Here is a 24,853-nt window from a genome sequence, read left to right on the forward strand (position 1 = left end):
TTTTAAGCTTGGATTTGGTTATTCTTCCCAACAGAAGCGCGTGATACTGCTGCTGCAATGTTTAAATCCTGATATTTTTCCCCCTTATACAGTTTCTGGTGCTGATAACTGGCGCAATTCCGGCATTCAGAGGTATAACAGCGATAGCAAACCTTAACATTTCCACTCAACAGCAACAATGGAAATAACTAATCACCTGTCTTTTGTTTCTCTACAGCCAACCACATCTCAGGTGACTCTCCATATCTGGGGATGTTGCACTTGTAGAGTCCTTCATTAGGCTTGGAGACACTCTGGATTATGTAGATCATGCTGTCATACCTCGTCTTGAGAAAGACGCCATCTTTGTAGAAATCAACTGTGTCTTTAGACTTTGTTTCCTTGTTGATACAGCGAAGAATCACATCATCTCCCTCCATCACAGGCTGCTCAGGAATTTCCAGCATCACAGAACCAGCTGAGAAACACGATAAAAAGGTATTTTGTTCATCACATTTGAAAAAGTCAGTCATATCTGAAACATGAACTTTTTAAAGAATCTGGTTTGAACAAATGGTTTAATGTTGATACTCTACATAGAATAAAGTGAATTTGATGGAATATCACAATACCACCACAACAAGACAAAAAATAGATTTTTTTGGTTATTTATTATATACAAAATTGCCATTTTTACTCAAATCTCAACCTACCAACAGTGATGTTGACGGTGTCACTTGTTCGTCCGTCTTCGTCTTCACACCAGTATTCTCCGCTGTCTATTTGAAATGCAGGATCAAATGTGCAGGAAGACTCCAATGAGATGCACGTGTTAGAAGAAGAATTAGCCTCCAAGGCTTTCTGCAGCTTCCTCATCACTCTCCATTCAGAGACGCCATCAGTCCCCTCACAGGTCACAGAGAAAGACTCATATTCAGAGAACTGAAGTCTCTTTGGATAAATGCGAAGAAAAACTGCATCTGAAAGGAAAGCAGTGAAGAAATGTTATCAAGATGAAATATCTATGATTCAACAAGGCAAGACAGAAAATTAAAATACAAACATTAAAGCTGAAATTTATTTGAATCTCGGTTCCTTAACTGTTCTGACAGCTCTCTCTAAAGAGTAATCAAAAGACACATTCCATCAGTGAAGATATTTCTCAAGATAATCACGAGTATAGAGGATAATAACCTGTTTTTTCATCACTGTAGGATCATTTTTCACTGCAATCTAAAGTCCTGGAGTTCTTTGGAAACAGAACAACCATGAAGGAGAAAGAACTCCGAAATGTGTAATGTACATAATGACACAGTTATGATTCCATGAATCATAAAAAAATGTTTAATAAGTAAAAGTTGTTTTTGGTTGTTTATTTATACAATAATAATTTAAAAAATCAACCTGGGATCAGCATGTCTAAAGTATTTCCAAATGCCCACACCTGTTGCTAATTCTGGAAAAAACTAAATGGTGACTCTCAAACTGTCTCTACTTAACAATTTATGTTTTAATTTTTGCCACATAACTGTTGGTTGCCGCAGAGTCCATAGTATCTCCACAGTTGTGTTGCAGAGTGCAGAATATTTAGTTTTTCACTGTATTACGTTAATGCAAACACTTTGTTTTGAAATGTGTCGAATTAACTGACTTTGATGTAATATCGCAACTTTAGGCTTGGATTTGGTTTTTCTTCCCCACTGCTGCTGCAACAATGAAAATCCAATATTTTTTTATTCCCTTTATGCAGTTTCTGGTGCTGATAAATGGCACAATTCTGTCATTTTTTGGCATTCCGAGGTGTAACAGACAGCGATAGCAGACCTTTATGTTTCTAACTCACCAGCTTTCTGAGCAGAGTAACTGTGGTCCACTTGTGCAGCCAGCAGGACGAACACATCCACCACTGCAGAGACAAATCAGACAGATGATGGAACATGTGGCGACTGAACAGATGAAGTGGACAGAATCTGTACTTACAGAGTCGGATGCAGAGAGCTGTAACCTCCATGATGCTGCTGCAGACTGTCTGAGCATCAGACTGAACCTCTGCTAAAACATCACAGAGGTCAGAACCTCCTCTTCCTGTCTGAATTATTTCTGATGCAGCAGCAGCGCGTCCACAAATATCTACATGAGATGTAGCTGCTACATTGATAATAATAATCTCACTGGTTTGAGCTAGATCTCTGACATGGGTGTAGATTTCATTGAGATAAGCAGGAGACGGGCCTCATTACTCAAACACAAAGTTTCCTGCATTTGTTACCTTTATCCGTCAATTTGTAGTAACAATGCCTTCATTTCTTATTAAATCAGGAGCCCAGTGGCACTTCCATACATCATGCATTAATATTTTAAAGCATTCTGAACTGGTTTCATTTATTCTGTTGTCGATCAAATGAAATCATCTCACTCACCACCAGGTTTGAAAAACATCTCATCTTTAAAAAAAATCCACACTGATGCCATTTAACCACCTCGAAAACTGCCAAAATGAAAGGAATCAGTGGATTTATCTTTGTACTTTGACCTATTCATCCTGGACACGGTGTTTCCTCAAAAAAATGTCAGTTTGTGATGTTTCAAAAATGAACAATTAGCAGGAGGTCGGTTTTGAAAAAGGCAATAAGTTCTGGATGATGTGACACAACTGTGAAGCCACATTTGACTCAGCTGAACCAACGGTCATGTGGCAAAAAGTTCAAGGACTTTATGGCTGAACTGCTGATGATTAAAACCACTCCTTGTTTGCTCAGAGTTCAATGCATTTATTCATTCAGTTCAATACAGATTTACAGTAGCAAAGTAGCTTACTTTGTAATAAACTCTAGTGCATGTTATCATTTTGCACGAGAATTTACACAACGGTTCAAAAGTTTGGGGTCATCCAGATAATTTCATGTTTTCCATAAAAACTCACACTTTTATTCATGTGCTAACATAACTGCACAAAGGTTTTCTAATCATCAATTAGCCTTTCATCACCATTAGCTAACACAATGTAGCATTAGAACACAGGAGTGATGGTTGCTGGAAATGTTCCTCTGTACCCCTATGGAGATATTCCATTAAAAATCAGCCGTTTCCAGCTAGAATAGTCATTTACCAAATTAACTATGTCTAGACTGGATTTATCATTCATTTAACGTTATCTTCATTGGAAAAAACTGCTTTTCTTTCAAACATAGGGATGTTTCTCAGTGACCCCAAACTTTTGAATTATATGTATTGAAATTTAGATGAAATTGAACAAAGAGCAAAATCACTAAAACTATGGGAACTACCTTAAGTTTAAACATAAAGGGGAATTAATTCACATTTGCTGCAACTGTGGCAAATAACAATTACATCAGTCTTTTACTTTTGTTTTATTCATGTTCAAAATTGAATAAACCTCATGAAAAATGTAAATGAAATCAAGTTTTTAAAGGTCCTATTGATGTTTTTTCCCCACTTTGAGTGTTTTTAATTACTGTATTATTCTGGAAGCAGCACAATTTTCAGCTGACCACAACTTCTCCTTTACTGTTATTGTTACAGAGTGAGCTGCCAACTTTGAAATCCATTGTTTATTTAAGTATTTAAAGAAGTTACAATGTGCTTCACAGCAAAAATGAAACATAGACAGTGAGACATAAATAGGCTTTAAGATGTTTCTTCATAACGAAATCCAGGCTCCTAAAATTGCAGTAATCAAACTGTTACAGCTGTTTTAGTCCATGATGGCACTGTATCCAACCTCCCCTTTATTTCCAAAATCCTTAAACAAGCCGCTGCAAGTCGATTATGTAAGCATCTGCACAGAAATGGTTTGGTTGAGGAGTTTCAGACAGGATTTAAAAAGCAGCATAGTGCCGAAACAGCACTGGTGACGGTAAAAATCATTTTTGAAACCCAAAGAGACGTCGAAAATAAACACTGGGTAATTAGTTGAGGTTGTTCAACATCTGGTTAGGATTCCTCCACCTGAATGCTTTCCTTTAGGTTTTCCATCCATCTGGGAGGAAACTTCTGGGTAGATAAGGAACCCTCTGGAGGGATTATGTATCCCATCTGGCCTGGGAACACCATGGGACCCTCATTAGGAACTGGACTAAAGGATGTCTGAAATGATCTGACTCTACTCTGATTTAGTGGAAGAAACTGGATGCATTGGTGAAAAAAGACAGTATTCTTCTGAGTGATCTGTGAAAATGCATGCATGAGCTGACAAAAGACCTAAAAAACCAGCTGCAAGTTAGTGCAGCGGTGCTTGTTGTTGCCGTCAGGAGGTCGCCATCATGTTTTTTTGTGTGCATATATGGAACTACAAAACCAATCGTCTAATATTTAAATGTTTTTACTGCACTAATTGAGGCTTAGTGGTGCTGCTGTAGCATGAAAAGAGACATTTAAGAGAAGAGGCTTCTGTTAAAGTCACCTTCAGTCCAACGTCAGAACTGTGTGGGTTCAAAAAGCCCAAAGATAGCGGTTTCATACGTTAATGGAAACGAACTGCTTTTTACAAGTGTCGGTTTGTCTGCTTCTTCACCAGCATCATGTCGTTGGCTGACCACAGTCAATGTGTATAAAAAGCTGCAGCATCTTCTGCACTCGTCTTCAGCAAACTGCACACTCTTCAAATAGACGCGATGCTGAAGAAGACGAACCACAGAAACCTCGTTCAGGGTAGGGTAAGGTCAAGAAACACGTGAAGCACCTGAAGGCATCAAATCATTTTAGAAAGATCTTTATGCTGAAGTCAAATAAAGACACTGAAGGGCCTTTAATTTTAGCCTGTGTTGATCTCATGTGAGTTTTTTTGTAGTAATGACAAGAAATAAAGTTTAGAAAAGAAAATGCATGAAAAAACTTCTTGTAACAAGGAGGCTTTATTGATCAAACAATGTCTGATCTAAACTTTCTGTCACTTTGCTGAAACATCTGTGAAAAGTTAAAACTATATAAAAATAGTGTCACACTGCTGCATTTAAACTTTCTTTTTCTGTTAAATCCACTTTTTTTCAGCCTGCCTTGTCAGCTGTTTTTGTTCTTATAAAACATATAGATTTATATACAGACAGTCTAATGTCTCCCTGTGATTGTGGCTGCTTTTAAAAGAAGATCTTTGAGTTTGAGGAAGTGACACTAAAACCTGACGGTTGATTATTTTTTAAAGAACTGAAACATCTTTGGTTTCCACACCAACTGAAATCCTGCTGTTTGGTGTCAAAGACCTCCAATCATTTCTGCTGTGACCTCACCATGACCTCTGTGTTGCACAAGAACGTAACATTGGTAAAGGCTGCGTTTGGCTTTTTTTCTTTATTATTGTGGTTTTCCTTCAACTGAACTACAACAGCTGGAGAAACATCCACTCACAGGGAGGAAATTGTGTGTTACTGTATATAAAAGCAGATGATTCACTTTTTAAAAAAAGAGTACAACAGTATTTGGACAGAATTTACACCACTTGTTAGTTTTTGATTGAAAATACAGCATTGGTTATGGAGAGGCTGTTAAAAATGGGCTTTGCAAGTAATTTAAAAGGAGCAAATTAGCATACTTTTCTTTACAAGTTTAAATATTATTCTATACAGACTGAAAACTATGTCATAAATTGAAAAGGTGCTGAGTTACTGTAACATCCCTGAGCATGTCTTCCTCCTTTGCAAAGTAAAATCCAGAAGCAGAGCTTTAAACTGAGCGTCTCCTCGTCTTCAGTCAGCTGTCACTTTCCTGTAAAACACAGAGGATAAGCACAAACTCAGAATAAAACTACATAACACAGTGGAGTTCATGATCCCAGTCTGTTATTAGCCTGCCTCAGTGTAGACGTCACATTTCACAATTAAAAAACCTTAAAAACTGACAGAACTGTCAGATTTTGAACTTTCTGGTGGCTCTTGAATCATTTCTCTGTGAAATGACGCTACATTGAATAACCAAATCTAAGTCATTTTAAAAATCTTAAAAAATAATCTGCTTGCTCCAACTAAATAAAATAAATTAAAAATTCTGCATTACTCAGCACAGTTTGTTGTAAGCCATTAGTGACTCAGCTGTGACTAGCAGTAATGTGAATAAAGTTCTGAGCAGAATTAGGTTGAACTGCAGGCAGTGTTTACACTGAGCATATAAGAGACAGACATCTAAGCGTTAAAATATCTGTACTAGAAAGAGCCTCCTTTTCTTTCCAGTGTTGTTAACATCTGTGAGCATTTGCTGTACGAGTTGTTTCCACGCTGTTTCTCCATTTTGTCGGCTAAAAAATGTACAAACCTCAACTTTATAAAATTGTTTTTGAATTCTATCTGTGTCTTTCCTGAGTTCTCTTGACTTCTACTGATGGTTGTTCTGTTTCCATAGCAGTCCAGGACTTTAGATTGCAGTGGAAAATTAGCCCACAGTGAGGAAAAATGAGACAGGAGCAAATCACAGGAGTGATTTGTGCTGTGGTTGCAGTAAAGTAACTTACTGTTAATGGAAGAGTAAATGACATCGTCCTCCTTTCTACGTGGCTCATTGGCTGCTCTCATCACCTGTCTGTCTGTTTGGGAAACAAATAAATACAAAATGCACAGTTTGGTTTTTCTGTTCATTTAAACAGCACTAAAAGCACATTATATTACTTTTAATTTGCAGCAGCTACTTCTTGTGGAGCAGTTTTATTACAGCTAAAGTTCAAAAGAACTCTGATAAAAATGGTGCTGTAGTTATAGATCATGTAGCTGTAGTTGTTCTTCAACTGTCCTGACCTTCTACATTTGGTTTTAATACTTTAAAACCGACCACAGTGAAACTTACTGTTGGTGGTTAAATAAACACACTGACCCAGTTTCAGTCTGTGTTTGCTCTCGTGTGGTTTTTAACTGAGGTGACCAAATTATCACCTGAAACTGCAGGTACTTGCAAGAAAGCTGCTCTACAGACTTCTATCAGCTCATGTTTATTGAAAGTCAGTCAATTAAGAGCTGACCTGTTTCTACAACTTCAGTTTTTTAAAGTTAAGAGTAAAATGTAAATAATAGAATCTGAAAGTAAATTAAACCAGGAACAGTACAATAGTAGAAATGTGAGCTGGAACAGAAATAGACTTTGTGCTTTTTAATTTTAGTGTAGTAACACAGTTCAAGGACATTGGGACATGAGCAAACCAAAGACTGGAAAAGTTGTGTACCGTTAAAAAAACCCAACAAATATTGTATGATAAAAAATAATTCTACATGTTTTGTATCATTGTGACATGCAGCTACACACGGTTCAGTAAATATCACTAGCTGACTTCTGCTTTATCACTTTTATTTAAAATACGTGCTCAAAAGTGAGACTTTTCATGACGGCTTCAGGGTTTGTTTTTTTTTCATATTTCAGCTCAAAAATAATCACATACTGTTAGATTGACTCGGCTAATCTCACAGATTCTGAATGTTGGACCTGATGAGGAACAATAGTGAAAATTTAAGGTTTTTATCCTCAGTAGTTCCTGAGAAAATGTCACTCCAACAAAAACAAGAGAAAGCATTTCCACCAGTAGAAGAAGAGGTGATGTAGCATTTTAGAACACGTACTTATGCCGACTGAAGAGTAGATGATGCCCTCCTCTAGTGCACTGGATGCTGCTGGTTCTGTTGATTGAAACAGATAAAGAAACATACATCTAATCAATATGAAATTCAACTTTGAAAGCTTGTTTTGTTGTATTTATTTTTGCAGCACTGAACTTTTTCAGACACAGAATTGTACACCAACGCTGCCAGCTGGTGAAATTCATAAGATTACAGTGTAATAATGTCTATGAATGCAAAGTTTCACATTATTTCAAACAGAAATAAGCACCACAGACGACTAATTCTACAACAAAGTCAACACCAGCTAACAGAATTAAATGTAATGTAACAGAAACTACATTTCCACTGACCTGACATTGTAACAAAAGAGTATGTCATGTGGTTCGGATCATCTCCTCCTGAAACAAAGTCTCTCATTTTATTTTTACTTTTCTAATCATTTTCTGACTTCAAAGCTCATTAAAAAGTAACCTACCTTTCCTCTTCCTTTGCTTATTAACAACAGCATATGTTGCATGATGTGGATCGGTCACATTGTCCTCTCTCAAGACTACAAGATAAAAAAAGGAGAACAAAGATGTCAGAAAATGCTGGACAGAAAATTCAACTCAACTCAACCCTATGCATGAATGAGCACTTGCTAACATTTAGCATAATCTTTATAAAGCTGCACAGTTATATTACTGTTCAGAAATCCTCAACATTCTCGTGTCGTAAGTCATAAGTGAGGATGGTAACATTAGCATGCTCGCTTACGTTATCTCTTACGTGACCATCAGGACATTTTTGTCCTAGATTTGTTTCCTCTAACTTTCCCAGTGTTAATGTAATGGGACCTAAAAAGCTGCCATATTTCAGATTAGTTGAACCACTTCTGTCTGTTTTTCCACCCTGTGGAAAACCTTGTAGTGTCTCTTGAATTAAATAAAGTCTGGAGAAGATCTGCTCAGAGAAAGTCTTGTACGTAAAAACAGATGGCATATATTTTTATAAAGAGCACTGAATTGACAGATCACACAAACATTGGGATTGTTGTTAGGTATTGCACCAACATGGAAATAGAATGACAGAAAGGGCCAATTCTTATAAAGATTCACCGCCATCTTGAACCTGCCATGAGTTCCTGCAGTGGAAAATCACCTTGTATGTTCACAGTTTTCCTTGTAACAGTTCCCAGGGCCACTTGAAGTGGAAGTGCTGAGTTTCTCATTAAAGACTTTAAGAAAATTATGTTTTAGCCCTGCAAAAGTAAAATTTTTCATAATATAACCATATCAAACTCAAATTCACTGACTGATTTTACTGTACTGCATAGCTGAAGAGGACTAAATTGGCTCATTTTGGCTAAGATAAGAAGTGATGCTTCAGATATTTCACACTGAACATTGAATGTCTGAAAGTAGCATCTCTCAAACCATGTCCAGTTTAGCTTAAAAAAACCCTGGGAAATAACAACTGCAAACATGTCTTTGGCAGCAAAGTTAGAAGGTTTTCAAATTATGAATTGTCGTCCATCCTTAAATAGTTTCTATCACATGAATACGATAGAACTTGGTTGGAGTTTCTCACCCATGTTGTCGTCACGCCCTGGTGATGATTTTCCAGATGAAAGACAGACTGAAAAAGTAACAAATAGAAAAAACAACAGCTTGTGTGTTTCAAAGTAATAATGATCATAAGTACATTGTTATTAAACTCCTTCTACAGTCATTGATTAAACCCCTAAAAGCTTGTCTTTTTATAAAAGATATAAAAGATTTAGATTTTTCATGAAAATATTCCAACCTGCCTTAAAGCTGCTGTCCGGAGTTTCCGTTTGTTTTCAATTTATGTATCATTTTTTAACAAAGCTTAAATGTGTTAGTCTAGTTCGATACTATAATATAAAGTTAGTGTAACGCGATATGAAAATTTATTCCTGAGCTCCGCCTTCCTCTCATAGACCCCCATGTTATTCCAAAAAGCGCCGGTCGCTGCCGACCAATCAAGTTCGAGCTTCAGCTTTGTCATGCTGTCAATCAACGGTTACGCGCACAGCAAGCAAGCCCATGCAGAGGTGGGCGAGCTACGCACTACGCAACCGCGCGCACATTTGTTTTGCTTGTGGAGGAGAGAGCATCAGGGCTCAGCAACTTCCAGAAAAGTTACCAATCCCACGGCTTGTCAGGCCAAGAGACTGCAGGACGTTTATTGGCTCGGGGTGCTCGCCTCGCTCCCCGACCACGGCCTCCATAGCCCGGCTGACGGCTTCGTTTAGATGCCCGACCTCTGGAGGAAGATGTTGGGGCGTCTGGGACATACTCTTCGTCAGAGGAGTCATGCAATTCTGAACTCTAGATAGAAATAAATAAACAATCTAACACATATACACGCGTAAATGCACTAAGTTTGATAAACAACGTCATCCAGAGGGATACACGAGTGTAATCACATATTGAAACTTTACTCGTTCGTCCTAGCAGATTCATGTTATTTTGGTATTAGGACAAGTTAGACTCAATACAGCATTCTAACGTAATTCCTTTATTATTTACTAAATGTACTAAATGTAGAAGAGGGGAAAACAGCAAAACAGGCAAGATGCTGCAGCACTCCGGGCACTCCTCTCAGGTACTGCACGCGTGCACAAATAAAGGGGCGAAATCAGAGGGAGGGACCACCAGTGTTTTGGGAGACGCTGCGATTCAAACTCCGGACAGCAGCTTTAACATAACTTAGATGTAACTCCACACTGCTGCTTCCTTTCGAGTGTGTGAATCCTGCAGTTCTTTAATGCATTTATTCAAGGTCTTCTGGTAAAACTATAAAATCTGCTCATTCAAGAAGAAAGTTGTGTTATTCAGTTTTTCTTAGTGTCTCTTAAATTTTCGTGAACCATTACAAATGACTACAGCTGATGACTCCTCTGAACTACTTTAAAAATAGAACCATTAGATCCACTCATTAGACTCAAACACTACAGAAGGAAAGTCTGAGGAGTTCAGCAAACATCTGGAAAAGAAAATCATTGACTTGAACAAGTAAGAAAGTCACTTGGAGCCATTTCAAAGCAGCTTCAGATCCAAAATCACCTGTTTGTCAGAATAAAGTTCATGGTTCAATTGTGTTACTGCCACCACCAGGAAGAAAACACAAACTACCACCTGCTGCTGAGAGACCATTGGTCAGGATGGTCAAGAGACAAGCAAGAATCATCAGAAAGCAGGTGTGAATGAATGAGAAGCTGCTGGAACACCGCTGTCAGTGTCCACAGGGTTTGACATCAACATGAGCTGAGAGGATCCATGAAGAAGGAAGTTCTTCCTCTAGAAGCAGAACCTTAAAGCTCCACTCAAGTCTGCTGCTGATCACATGGACAAAGAAAAGACCTTCTGGAGGAAAGTTCTGTGGTCAGATGGAAGAAAAACTGAGCATAAATATGTTTGGAGGAGAGAAGGTGAGGCCTTTAACCCCAAGAACACCAAACCTACCATCCAGCATGGAGGTGGCAGTATCATGCTTTATAGAACTGGAGCTGAAATGGAAATAAAGAAAAAGGAGGATTATCTCCACATTCTTCAGGAAAACCTAAAGCCATCATTGGAAGGTTGATCTTGGACACAGTTGGATGTTTTAACAAGACAAGGAGTCCAAACACACATCAGACGTGGTAAAGAAATGGTTCAATCAGGCTAGAATGAAGGTTCTAGACTGGTCTCCCCAAAGATCTGAATTAAACCCATCAAGAACTTGTGGACTGATGAAGCAACAAGTCTGAGTCAGAAAGACAACAAATCTCACGAGAAGTGGTCAAAGATACAAGCAGAAGTTTATGAATGATCCAGCAGATTTTGTCATTTTTCCAAATGATCTATAATAAATCTATGAAAGAAACCAAAATATGTGATTTTTTTTATTTTGATTCAGTGATTCCACCACAGCAAATGAAGAGTTACTCGAGTTGTAGGACAGTTAATCACAATCTTTACCTATCATAATCCAGCAAATGATTAATTTTCCATTGTGATTTGGAAAGCATATCCATAAGTCAACATCATTTCTAGAGAATAAGGTTGCTGTACCTTTGTGTTTGCTGCAGAGCAGTGCTCCCATCAGCAGCAACAGCAGAGCCACCAATAAAACACCAACAATCCATAACATGGGGGTTTCAGGGACGTCACTGTCTGACAGATCAATGTCTTTGGGGGATTCTGAAAAGATTTGAAACATGAAAATCTTAAACATGTTAAACAAACACATGGTTACACACAACAGATAAACTAATCACCTGTTTTTTGTTTCTCTACAGACAACCACATCTCAGGTGACTCTCCATATCTGGGGATGCTGCACTTGTAGAGTCCTTCATTAGACTTGGAGACGTTCTGGATTATGTAGATCATGCTTTCATACCGCGTCCCAAGATAGATGCCATCTTTGTAGAAATTAACTGTGTCTTTAGACTTAGTTTTCTTGTTGATACAGCGAAGAATCACATCATTTCCCTCCATCACAGGCTGCTCAGGAATTTCCAGCATCACAGAACCAGCTGAGAAACACGATAAAAAGGTATTTTGTTCATCACATTTGAAAAAGTCAGTCATATCTGAAACATGAACTTTCTTGCCTTTTAACTGTCTGAACTCCAAGTGTTACTAAAATTTTAGCAATATGTGGGCACTACATGAGCAGTAGAAAGATGTTTCACCATGCTGTGAATGTATCTTCTCTGTTTCTGAGCCATGCTGAATTTATTTCATCAGTCATGTACGTTATAATTCAGTGTGTTTCCAGACTTGTCTCCTCTCTGTTCTGTGTAAACATTGACTGCAGATCAGCTGAAAACTTTAAACGTGTGTCATGTGACTGTTGGTAATCTATGACTGTCATGTCTTGTCAATGCAATGAGAATCAAAGAATCTTTAATTTTAATTACTCTGGTTTGAGCAAAGGGTTTATTTTTGATTATTTATAAGACATAGAACAAAGTGAATTTGATGAAATATCATAATTTTAAGCTAAGTTTTGGTAATTTTTCCTGATAGAAACAGGTCATATATGATTTGGACTCTATGAAAGTTGAAAATCCCTCATTTTTTTCCTGTTTTGTGGTCATACTAGAATTGGAGGAAATTTTACATCCTCCCAAAAACAGAGAGAGAGAAAAGAATGTTCGAAAATATTTTTAAAAATATTAAATAAGTTTGGAGTTCCCCTTAAAATGCTATATTTCTCTTGTCCCAACCCCCTGATGGCCAAATTGAATCTCAATTAAAACAGTTAAAATGAAATTTAAATATCCTTTTTTGGTATTATGTATTGTCATTGATGTCTCTTGTAATTGTGGGAATTTTTTTTATTTAAATCAACATGATATTTAATATAATAGTTGTTATGCATGTAATGTGTGTCCCACAACAACCTTGTCAGCACAACGTTTTTAGCTGGTAGAAGAAGAAAACAGCGAATCACATGAAACGCTGAAATTAGCATCATCAAACAGTTTTCTAAAAGAACATGTAGAGCAAAGCTGTGTCTTCTCTGCTATTTTTCATACTTTCAGAACATTCTAGGCCTTGACTGAATGTCTCTACCTCATATTATCAGGATCAGACTCATTCTTTGGACTGTTTTCCATCAGTCAGTTTGTCCTCTTGGTCAGCAGTAACAGCTAGCTAAATATCTAGCTTCTACTGCTGAGAATAAGATAACATTAGCATGGATTAGCAACCCTGTTGCTGTGATTAGAGTAGGGTTAGCAAAGAACACATAAAACATGGAATAAAAATGGTACCATTGATGTGTAAGCTGAGCCTTTGATAGTTTATTACCTATTATTGATGAATATGCAGCCGAAATTGTAAAAGAGCAAGTTAATTTTTCAAAGATTTTAAAGCACAAATGTCTTCCAATTCTGGAATGGCCCTTGTACAGGTTCTGGCTGTAAATCATGGTGTCACTTTGGGACATTCTTTCAAGAAAAGACCTGCTGACAGGTTGTGTAGAGTTTAAATAGTCCTTGGTCCAGGACCCAAAATTTCAGATATCGGTACCACCCGAGGTGACCAATTTCTTTTGGTATTTTTAACTTGCTATATGTCTCTAGTTTGCATTTTGATATGATAGCCCTTGCATACTCACAGCTAAATATATGTTATCACTGGTTTAATGGACATGACCCACAATGAAATGCATGGAGCCTGAGCCAAAAGTCCTATACTATAACAAACATGAGACTGAGATTTGGTTGCTATGGTAACAAGATTATCTGTAAGCAGGACGAGACAATAAAATAGTGACAATTTGACGAACAATTTCAAAGTTAAATTCTTTTGATGTTTAAAAAAAAAGACAAATCATGTCTTGTGATTTGTGGTCAGTATGAGACAGCAGACTATAATTTCCAGTTAAGCATAAAAAATACCTTTTAAATGGAGTCAAAACTGTCAAAATTGTGGTGACAAGTTCAAAATATAACCCGGTTATAACAGACTGCTACCAGAATTAATCTTATGTCAAAACGCTGTTGCAAAGACTATTTCCATTACGAAGCTGAATTTTCAAATGCTTTTGCAGTTTTGATTTTAATTACATTTTTATCAGTTCCATCCTGTTGTTCTATGCAGTGATTCTCTGTGAACAGTACAGAGTTATAATGAGACGAAAACATAATTTACAGGTAGGAGTCATTTCTTACACGTACCAGCATCGTATAAAATAAAGGCAGTCATTCAAGTTAATTCAAAGTTAATCCTAGAAAAGGAAAGGATATTACCATAGTTAACTGATCTAATTCAGCTTAATTAACCTTAATTAGAACTGTAAAAGGCAACTTGCATAACTGGACATCTCAGCAGTTTCTTCAAAGGACCTGAAAACAAACGTACACCGACCGAACAATAACTCCTTCTATAGGAAAAAACAAGTGAAGGCAAATACACAATTATCAAATAAGCAGTAAAAGATGCATTCATTTGGGTCTGATGTTTAATTATTATAATAGATTATATGTATAATATATTTCTCACAGTTTTATTTGATTATTGAGTTATATTAGATGTGATCTTTGCATTCTGCAAGATTTAACCCACTGAAACCCATTGATGATGTAATTTGTTTTTCCTTTTTAAACTGTTTTAGCCTCTAATCAAGAAAATCATGAGACTTTTTCATTTCTTTGATTTTTCAGGATTTTGTGATAACTTTGCAAAATTGCAATAGCCGCTGTTCGTGTATACAAATATTACAACTTAATTTGTAACAAAATCCACAGATGATCAGGCATCGATGATTCAATAGTATCAAAATATATATCTTGAAATGAATTGTATTGATATGAAATTGTTGAATACGGCACAATAAAATGCAAATTAATTTAACAAATCAAAGCTCTAATTGCAATCGATGCTAGAATGCACTTCCACACAACAACAAAAAACTAAGAAAATTATCTTATTACAACTTTATTTTATTATTTTGAACTTCCAAAAGTGGAATTGTATTAAATCAGTCCTCCACTATTAGTTTATATTTTTACATATTGGAATTGCTTGAACATTATAAGGATTTCTGGTGTCTGAGGACTCTTAACTGGTGGATTTCATTCTTCTTTGTGTCTCCTTATATGTGAAACTGAAGGCAGCAGTTTTTTTGAACTATGAAGCACAAACAAATCAGATAACAAATCATACTGCAGTTGATGTACAGTACCTGTTAATATACTGTTAATCCTATACTAAATTAACTGGGTAAGCTTTTAAAGTTAACCCCATATGCTGTGGTATACAGTATAGACACTGTATATTTTTATATAGATGGTACAACTGATGAATTTACTCCTGACCCAGTGTATGGGGCCATCAGTATAAACAAGCAGCATCCATTAAAGCCCAGTGTTGCACTTTTGCACCATTGTATAGTTGAAGACAAAATTATTAGGCCCGCTATGAAATTTAAGTTTGTTTTTTTTCAAAAAATTCTCAAGTGCTGTTAAACAGATCAATGAATTTTTAACACAGCTTTTCCAAATATCCTAGTTTTATGTTGGAGCTGGAACACAGAAACAAGATTATTTGATAAAAAAAACAAAACTACCAGGGTCATTATTAGCCCCCATTATGCTAATAGTCAGTTGTGTATCATTTTTGCTGGATAACAGCTTCCAGTCGTTGGTTGTAGTTTATAACGAGTCTCTGACATCTCCTGAGGAATCCCAGCCCGTTCTTCTTTGACAAATCTCTCATCTCCTCCAGATTTGATGGTCTTCTGGCATGGACCTTGTCTTCAGTTGACCCCACAGATTTTCAATGGGATCCCAGTCAGGGCTTTGTGCAGGCCAGTCAGTAACGTTCACTTTGGTCTTCTGGAGGTAGCTCTTCACCAGGAGCAACATAAGTTTTGGGTCGTTGTTATGTTGGAAGACCCAGACCCAGTTTAGCAGCTGACTGCTGGAGGTTTTCTTTCTAAATCTTCATATATCCTTCTTTCTTCATGATTCCTTAAACCTTGACCAGATTCCCAGTTCCAGACGCACTGAAGCATCTAACAGCATGATACTGTCACCGCCGTGTTTAACTGTGGGGACAGTGATCTTTGGACTTGTTTCTCCACTTCTGGACACTTAGGAATGCTGTGATAACTTTGTAGACCCTTCTTCTGCTTTGTAAGCATCAACAATTCTTTTTCTCTTTTTGTTTTTGGCATGATGCTTTCTCAAGTAATAGCTCAAATCCTTAAGTTTTTATACTGTGAGTAAAGTGGAGGACAACCCCCTGTTTTAACTTGATTGACTGATTGATTAATTGATTACAAGCTGTGAGCATTACAAAGTTAAAGCACATGATTGCACAACAGTGGTTGGTGGTTTGGCTCTATAAAAAGGTAAATTCTTAAGGGGGCTAATAATTTTGACCCTGGCAGTTTTTGGTTTTTGTTGAATAATTTTGTTTCTGTGTGCAAAATAAAATAAAGCTTTTAAAATAAACTAGGATGTTTGGAAAAGCTGAGACAGAAATTCCTTGATGTGTTTAACAGCACTTGGGAATTTTTAAAAAAACAAACTTAAATTTCATAGGGTGGCTAATAATTGTCATAAACTGTATTATACTTTTTTTTTAAAAATAACTGGAGTTGTTTATCACTAGAAATCTTTAAATATGAAGAAAAAATATTACAGATCAAATACTTGTTTGGAAAATTATTGAAATTGTTCCTAAAGAGAGCTGGGGGCGTCAGTGAAAGACATGTTGTTTGAACTTGGAATGTGGTATGTCTCACAGTATTAATATTTTCCTAAAATACATTCCAAAAATGTTGCAATTTTGCAGTTCAGAGTGTGAGGTGCTGGGATATGCAGTGTTTGTCTACATTCAGGCAGAAATAGGTACAGCTGGACAGCCTTAAAAAAAATGTTGTAATGTTGCAGCTGTGGGTCTCATAGGGTTAAATGGATTGCAATACAGCAGTTATGGTGAATGTGACCGTTTCACAAAAAGTGATTAAGCTGCCAGTGTGGAAAGACTATCATATCCTAATGTACTTATATTAACCCAATGTACATTTTAGTACCACTTTGGTTTGGTCACCTGAGGTGGTACCAATATCTGGTCTGGCCCATGGACTAAAAGGGTTAAAGCATATTTGCAGCAAAGATAGCAAAACACTAAGTCTAGTTTTAAATGGTTTTACATTAAATAGTGAGTGATTACCACTCTGATTTACAATAATCCTCTAATTTACACTTTAGTAGTCATGATTGAAGCTTACACATTTTAAAACACATTGAAAACTCAACCTACCAACAGTGATGTTGACGGTGTCACTTGTTCGTCCGTCTTCATTTTCACACCAGTATTCTCCGCTGTCTATCTGAAATGCAGGATCAAATGTGCAGGACGGTTTCAATGAGATGCACGTGTTAGAAGAAGAATTAGCTTCAAAGGCTTTCTGCAGCTTCCTCATCACTCTCCATTCACCATCAGTCCCCTCACAGGTCACAGAGAAAGACTCGTACTCAGAGAACTGAAGTCTGTTTGGATCAACACGAAGAAAAACTGTGTCTGAAAGCAAAGCAGTGAAGAGATCTTATCAAGACGAAATATCTATGATTCAACAAGGCAAGACAAAAATTGGATTTTTTGGGTTATTTATTATACAAAATATATAATATATAATATATAATTTTATACAAAATTGAGGTAACCTGGAATCAGCATGTCCAAAGTACTTCCAAGTGTCCAAAGGTGTTACCAACACTGGAAATAAAATGTTGATGACAAACTGTAGGTATTTCACTATTTATTTGTCATGAGTCACTGATAGCTTCACAGTTGTGTGGGAAAGAATCGTTTGTTTCTAACAAGTCAAGTTAGTGCAAATGTTTTATTTTTGACAAATCTTTGAAGGATTCAAATAAATGTGATTGTGATGAACTATCACAATTCCAGGCTTAGATTTTTTTTTGAATAATTTGATTAAAATGGTAAATTGGACTTTTTTTCACAGTTTCTGATGCTCAGAAGTGGTGAAATTCTGGCAATCTTTAAAAATGACATACCTTTTGAACCTTCCAGCAGGTTCTGTGGTTCAGAGGTGTAACAGACAGCGATAGCAGACCTTTATGTTTCCAACTCACCAGCTTTCTGAGCAGAGTAACTGTGGTCCACTTGTGCAGCCAGCAGGACGAACACATCCACCACTGCAGAGACAAATCAGACCGATGATGGAACATGTGGCGACTGAACAGATGAAGTGGACACAATCTGTACTTACAGAGTCTGATGCAGAGAGCTGTAACCTCCATGATGCTGCTGCAGACTGTCTGAGCATCAGACTGAACCTCTGCAACACATCACAGAGCTCAGAACCTCCTCTTCCTGTCTGAATTATTTCTGATGCAGCAGCAGCGCGTCCATAAATATCTATGAGAGATGCTGCTTCTACACTAGTGATAATAACTTAACTGGTTTGATGTAAAAGAAGGAAATTGAACGTTTGAAAGTGAAAAACTAAATGAGTAACCTTTAAAATGTGCGTGGGTCCTCAGAGTAGAGACAGCAGAAGTTAAAGTCGAAAACTTCAAATACCATGAAGCTGCAACATGTGTTTATTTGCTTATTTGTCTGTTTCAAAATGTTTCCAGTGCAGAAAGTTTGCGTCTTTTCCAAATCAGAGCCTGATTTACAACCTGACCTGTTCATTATAAATAGATGGAAACAGCATATTCTGTAGAAATCATTGTGAAATCAGCCCTCAGTCCTCTGAAATGATTGTTTTCCTCTCCTTTGTCTGTTGTTGGCTGAATCTGAACATCTGTAAACAATACAACTCTGCCCTCTGCAGTCACAAAGCCTCTTTTCACCTCAACTTGGTTCAGCAACATGAACCTTAGACCATTTAAGCTCTTATATCTTGGTCATACATGATGTACCTTGATTTCTTTCAGAGCCGTCTTGGCTATTGAGATCCTCCATCATTTGATGTGATAACACCTCCAGATTTACTTATTCTTATATCTTTATTATTATATCTTTACTTCTTTACTTATATCAAAGAAATAACTGATTCCATGCGATGAAAACATGAATTTTTGAATGGATCTAAAATAAAATGGTGCAGTTAAGATATATCAGTATAATTATGTCAGAGAAATGATCTGGAATCTACTATTATAAGAACCATGAGGATGAAATACTGTTTGACATAGAAATTAGAATAAATATGTGCTCAACACGAATCAGTATTTCATCACACATAGTAACCGACTTGCAGAGGTGGTAACAAGGGGCCCCTAATGACCATTTTGTTTGGGGTCCCTGACAGTCTTGAGCCTTTTTCCACACAGGTGACCTGGACTCATCTTTGAAACCACCTTTTGAATCATTGAAAATAAATTAAATCCATTATTTTGTGTTTATCTTTTCATTGAATTACACTGGAGACAATGCAGAAGTTTGTTGTAATTTCAGAACCAGATTTCTCAAAAACGTTTTGTCACACAGAAACACAGCTGGTATCACCTGAGAGGAAATCTGTGATTTAAAAAATAATTTGTTCACATTGACTGTAAAATATAAAATATTTATTGTATTGAATTTTTTTGCAAATGAACTCATATATATATATATATATATATATATATATATATATATATATATATGAGTTCATTTGCAAAAACATTCAATACAATAAATCAGTGTAATTTTTCAGTCAATGTGAACAAATTATTTATTTTTTTAATTGTGCTTTACTTAATGTGGACATTGCAGTGTTAGCTTGTTTGTTTGTTTTTTGCTTAACAAGTAGTTTATTTTCTTTTCTGTGGTTTTGATAGATACTATTTGTAATTTAATGTAACATGGAAAATCTGTGAGATGTCAGTAAAATGTTGAACAAATTACAGTTAATGATTTCATTATTTATTTCTTTTATTTTAGGAGTTCACCTCTGCAAAGAGAAAATAATGTCTAATCATTCTGGGGAACATGTCAGTGTTTGCTCTGTGTGATAAAATAACAAACATCCTGTAAATCATTACATTCAATCTGCAATAAAAGCACAACTTCAATCATTTTCTTCAACTGTACAAAAGGTTCAGTAATTTGTTTTCTCTCAGTTTTTACTGATAATTTAAAGCATGAAGCTAAAAATAGAGTCACCATGTTTATAATAAGTCTACATAATTTGCAATATTAAAATTATATTTAATTATAAATTATAATTATACATACCTGGATGATGCACAAAAAGGAGGAAAAACACTTTATTTTTATCTGTTCAAAGTACAAACACTTTTATTAGAGGAGGAACAATGAGTTCAGAATAAACATTAGACATAATTTAAAAAAACCCTAAAAACTCTAAATTCTCATAGAAATATGGATTTGTTTCTGTCTGCATTGTTTTATAAGTTTAACTTTAAGGCTTATTTCCTGGTAGATTTAATGCTGGATGATAGTTTTAGATGAAGAATGAATAAAGTGAAGCTACAGACACGTCAGCAGTGACCACACCTCGTTGTATTTTACATGACCAAAGTCCAAACCTTATCAGAGGCTGTTGACCGTACAGCTCACTGAGAGGAGAGGCGACACTTTGACGCTCTGAACAGGTATTTTACTTTTTCTGAAATGGATTTAAGCTTTTATTGGAGCTCCTGCCAATAGACCCTTTATTTGTTTACAAACTTTGTGACGTTTTTTGTGGGCGAGGCTTATGCTGGAGGCAAAAGCGGAGCTGGAAGTCAAGCGGGACTGGAGTTTGCGCTGCAAACTCGAGCATTTTTAACCCGTTAAACTTCAGTGTACCGCCGGCGGTACACTTACTAATTTGCATAGGAATTTAAAGAATGTCCGAAGGCTGCAAACGCGATTATATGAACATTATACGCCGATGGAAAGCTTAGATTCTCATGAATCCGCCGGTATAAACCACTTTCAGATGTGATTACCACAGCGGGTGAGAAAAACACATTTGTCTGACAAACAACGAATATCCATCCATCCGTTCTCCATACACGGCTTCAACGCACACAGCGCGACTCACATTTCCGGGTTTATTATTACACACAGATGAAAATATTCCACAAAAAACGGCCATAATCCAACCTTTTACATCCAGACAACACAAGCCAGTAAACTATTTTGTCCAAAACGTGTCTTGAAGTCGGTATAAAATCCACGAATCGGTCGTTTTCGAGGAAATGCACCTCGCGATGCGCGTCCAATATTCCCTGTATTTTTCGTAATTTTTTTTTATTTACAAATAGAATATTAGCGATTTTTTGTACTGAAAATGGCTGGATTTGACTGCAGCTGATCGTCTCTGTCCAGTCTTTTCGCCTCAGTGCATTTAACCACAACTGTCTTCGTGCCCTCTGAGCACGAGTGTTCGGTGGAATCCTATAAAACTTTAATTTGCGTTCGCCAATGTCATTCCTCCTATTCTGGCATCCAAAAACACAGCAGGACGACATTTTAGAAAAGTTGATAAAGCCTAGTCCCTCAGTGTTTCGCCTTTCGGTCACGGCTGCGGGCTTCCTCTTTTGCCTCCAGCTAAAGCTGTGACGTCATTCGTGACGTGGGTCATTAAAGGGTCTATTGTTTGTACAAAATCACACATCTGAGTTGAAAGTGAGATTTCAGACATGGTCAGAATGAATTAGAAATTTAAAGACTTAATTAAGGATAAAAAGTCTGAACTGAATTATGACTTTACAGTCATAATTTTAATATAATTGTCAGAATTCTTAATTTCAAGTTGGAATTTAACATTTAAATTCAGACAATAGTCAGAATAAATTCTGAGTTTAAGGACAGATTTCAGCTCAAAAAAGTAAGAACTGACCAAAAAGCTGAAACGTCAGGTTAAAATTGGAAATTTCAGAGTTGATAAGAGTCAAAATATATTTCAAGAGTCTGAATTTTCACGTTCAAAAGAATTTTAATTCTCATGTAAATATTGTGATTTTGTGTTTCAAATCAGAATATAGCTCAAAACATGTATACACCAATTATTTTTAAAAGTACAATTCATTTACGGAAATATTCTTAAATTTGTGTTGCTGGTATCCTTGTGTTCTTCAGTTTTTCTTCTTTATATTGATTATATTGTCTATATATATCTTATTCTGTATGTCTTTAATTTAGCTATAGGTGTGTGTCCCCTTGTGGGACTAATAAAGGATATTCTTTTCAATTCCAAAAGAATCAGAATTCTCAAGTTGAAGCTGGAATCATGTGTTTGAAGTAAGAATTCTGAGTCAGATTTTTAAAAATCAGCCAGAACTACATTCTTTTATGGCAGCCCAAATCCACGTTCTCCAAACATTACTCTTCTTTTACTTGTTTTGTTGTTTAAGAAGATGAAACTATTTACTAGAAGATGCTTAATTAAGGTCTTTTCTGGACAAGACAAGAACATTACAGTCAGGTCCTGTTCCTCTTAACAAAACATATTTTAATGGCATGAAGTCCATGTCTACAGTACCAGTTGCACCTTTTCACTACACCAACTTTAAGCTGTGATTGTTTGATGTGAGCTACATTTATTTTGTGCAGGTCAGTGTCAGGCCATGGCTCCATCTCAACGCGTTGTATCGATGGTTGGTGGAGACGCTGTGCTGCCGTGCCGTCTGGAAGCTGGTTTAGATGCTGCTCAGGTGACGGTGGAGTGGGGGAGGCCGGATCTGGAGCCCAGATTTGTGTATATTTGGCACAACGGGAAGGAAATTACGAATGATCAAAACGAAGCCTACAAAGGAAGAGTGTCAATGTCCATCAACGAACTGAAACAAGGCAACGGTTCCCTGAAGCTCACCCAACTGAAAATATCTGATAATGGAAGATACAGATGCTACATTCCCAAACAGAATAAAGAGTATTTTGTGGAGCTCCTTGTTGGTGAGTAAATGAACAAAACTCTTCTACATCTAGAACTTTTTATTCACCTCTATGATGCAACCACAACTACAGATCAGGATGAATGTGTTGTCGTAGACGATAAGAACTGAGGATACCTCATCAACCTTCCTGTTGATGTAATTTTAAAAATGTGTAGGTTAAAACATTTGCTCCAACTAGATTCTGCAAAAAACAAAAAATTCTGCACTACCCAGCAACTTTTGAAGCCAACAGGAACAAAAAATGTTTCTCATATCAATTCCATTTTTTTTTTAATTTTAGTGAACTACAATTAAAAACAAACAAACAAACAAACAAACAAACAAACAAACAAACATCCAGAAAGTTCCTGGACTTCAGAGGGTTGATGGAAAATCTATTCTTCTGAGCCACGTTTGCTAACTTGCCCTTAAATGTTGGTGGTCTTGATTCACAAGAACAAAAGTTACCACAATGCTCGTAATTTTAAAACCAGATGAAAAGATGAATGAAATGTTCGTTTATTGGGTGACGCAGGGGCAGATTGAATGTTATTTCATTCGGTCGTTTGACCGAAGGGCCGGTCCACATCTGGGCCGGTGCGCTGGTATTCATTAAATAATTTTGTTTATTTATCCATATGCGGCCGAATGGGACGAGCATCCAACCATTCATCAGCCCTGTACAGGCATGCAGGCCCACATGCGTCACACCACACGCACGCTCAGCCCCGCCCTCAGGTGACAGCTCTGGGCTGAGTAGAGTTTAGACTTGATATCGCGGTGTGAGCAGTAAAGCCCAGCCAGGCAGTTGGAGATGGAGAAGAACGTCAAAAAACGTAAAGGAGGGGCTGAAAAGCTCAGAGAAAAGAGAAGAAAAGAGAAGAAAAGAGAAGAAAAGCTCTCAAAGCGTCGGCCGGACAGAGTAAAACAATAACAGACGGTGCAATTTGTGGCCCCTGTGCCTGTAATGGACCGGCAGTGGCTACAGGAAACATTTCTGTTATTGTTTTACTCTGTCCGGCCGACGCTTCGAGAGCTTTTCTTCCCTTTTCTGTGAGCGCATCTTTGCAATGTGTTTCTTCTTGCGTGTTTGTGTGCTGTATCGTGACGTGACGTGATGGCTTTGACAAGGCCCTAGTGTGGATTGGACTACCTCAAAATTGTTACTTTGGTTACTTCTTTGTGTAATTAGTAATTAGCGATAAAACTGCAATATATTGTAATTTTCAAAATTGTTTTGAAGTTGTAGTGTATGTGTGTATTTGTGTTGCAGTGATTCCACTTCAGCAGTATACTTTATGTGAGTAATTATTAAATACAGTGTACAAGTTCAAAGGTTTGTTGTGTTATGTCATAATTTTTAGTGCCAACCAAGACTCTGTTGAAGAGGTCGGGGGGGGGGGGGTGTTAGTTAATATAGAAAGACTAAATAATGTGAGGATAGAACCTAAATAACTAAGACATGATCATCAGATGAACAGTATATGCTACTATGTCTTTTATTTTTACAACATACTACATACTATGATGTGCTACCTACCATATGAAAAAAATTTGACATACTGTACTATGGCACTTTTTTTGACATTTCTTTGCAACATACTATACTATAATGGCTTTTTATGACCTTTAATGCGTTACTTTGATGTTTTATGTACAACATATTTTACTATTACAGTTTTTGTACAACATACTATATGAGAGAGGTTTTTTTTATAACAATGTCTTTATTTGTTTCTTACATGAAAATCACTGTAAGCGCTGTATGCCAACATTTCTTGTCCTAGGTTTGTAGGCAAGGAATTTGTTTACATATTGCACAGATTTTAGTTATAAAAAAAAAGACAGAAAAAGAAACACGCACACAAGAACAAACAATGTAAAAACAATAAACATTACCTTGCCGGAAATGGATTGAGTTAAAAGCCCTTACATACCGCCAAATATGAAAGCAAATAGTACA

The 24,853-nt window shown here is 36.7% G+C and overlaps 3 protein-coding genes across 6 annotated transcripts in view; 1 reads left to right on the forward strand and 2 right to left on the reverse strand.

Moving 5' to 3' along the window:
- The window catches only part of LOC110971042 (butyrophilin subfamily 2 member A2-like), a 184,496-nt gene that overhangs the window by 45,886 nt on the left and 113,757 nt on the right, over positions 1-24,853 (forward strand). The window lies entirely within an intron of this gene.
- Positions 1-24,853, reverse strand: part of LOC110972306 (butyrophilin subfamily 3 member A2-like) — a 113,777-nt gene that overhangs the window by 24,399 nt on the left and 64,525 nt on the right. The gene's annotated exons all lie outside the window — the stretch shown is intronic.
- On the reverse strand, positions 4,835-18,417 carry LOC127532331 (uncharacterized). Its single transcript, XM_051943934.1, has 11 exons — positions 18,282-18,417; positions 18,145-18,207; positions 17,309-17,569; positions 11,800-12,060; positions 11,594-11,722; positions 9,102-9,149; positions 8,008-8,082; positions 7,883-7,930; positions 7,533-7,589; positions 6,440-6,511; positions 4,835-5,700 (listed from the first exon to the last, which is right to left on the reverse strand). Exons 1-11 carry the CDS (start codon positions 18,310-18,312, stop codon positions 5,693-5,695), a joined length of 1,053 nt encoding a protein of 350 aa, XP_051799894.1. The 5' UTR covers positions 18,313-18,417; the 3' UTR covers positions 4,835-5,692.

Source organism: Acanthochromis polyacanthus, chromosome 23, assembly GCF_021347895.1.
Source record: "Acanthochromis polyacanthus isolate Apoly-LR-REF ecotype Palm Island chromosome 23, KAUST_Apoly_ChrSc, whole genome shotgun sequence".
NCBI classification, from domain to species: Eukaryota; Metazoa; Chordata; class Actinopteri; family Pomacentridae; genus Acanthochromis; species Acanthochromis polyacanthus.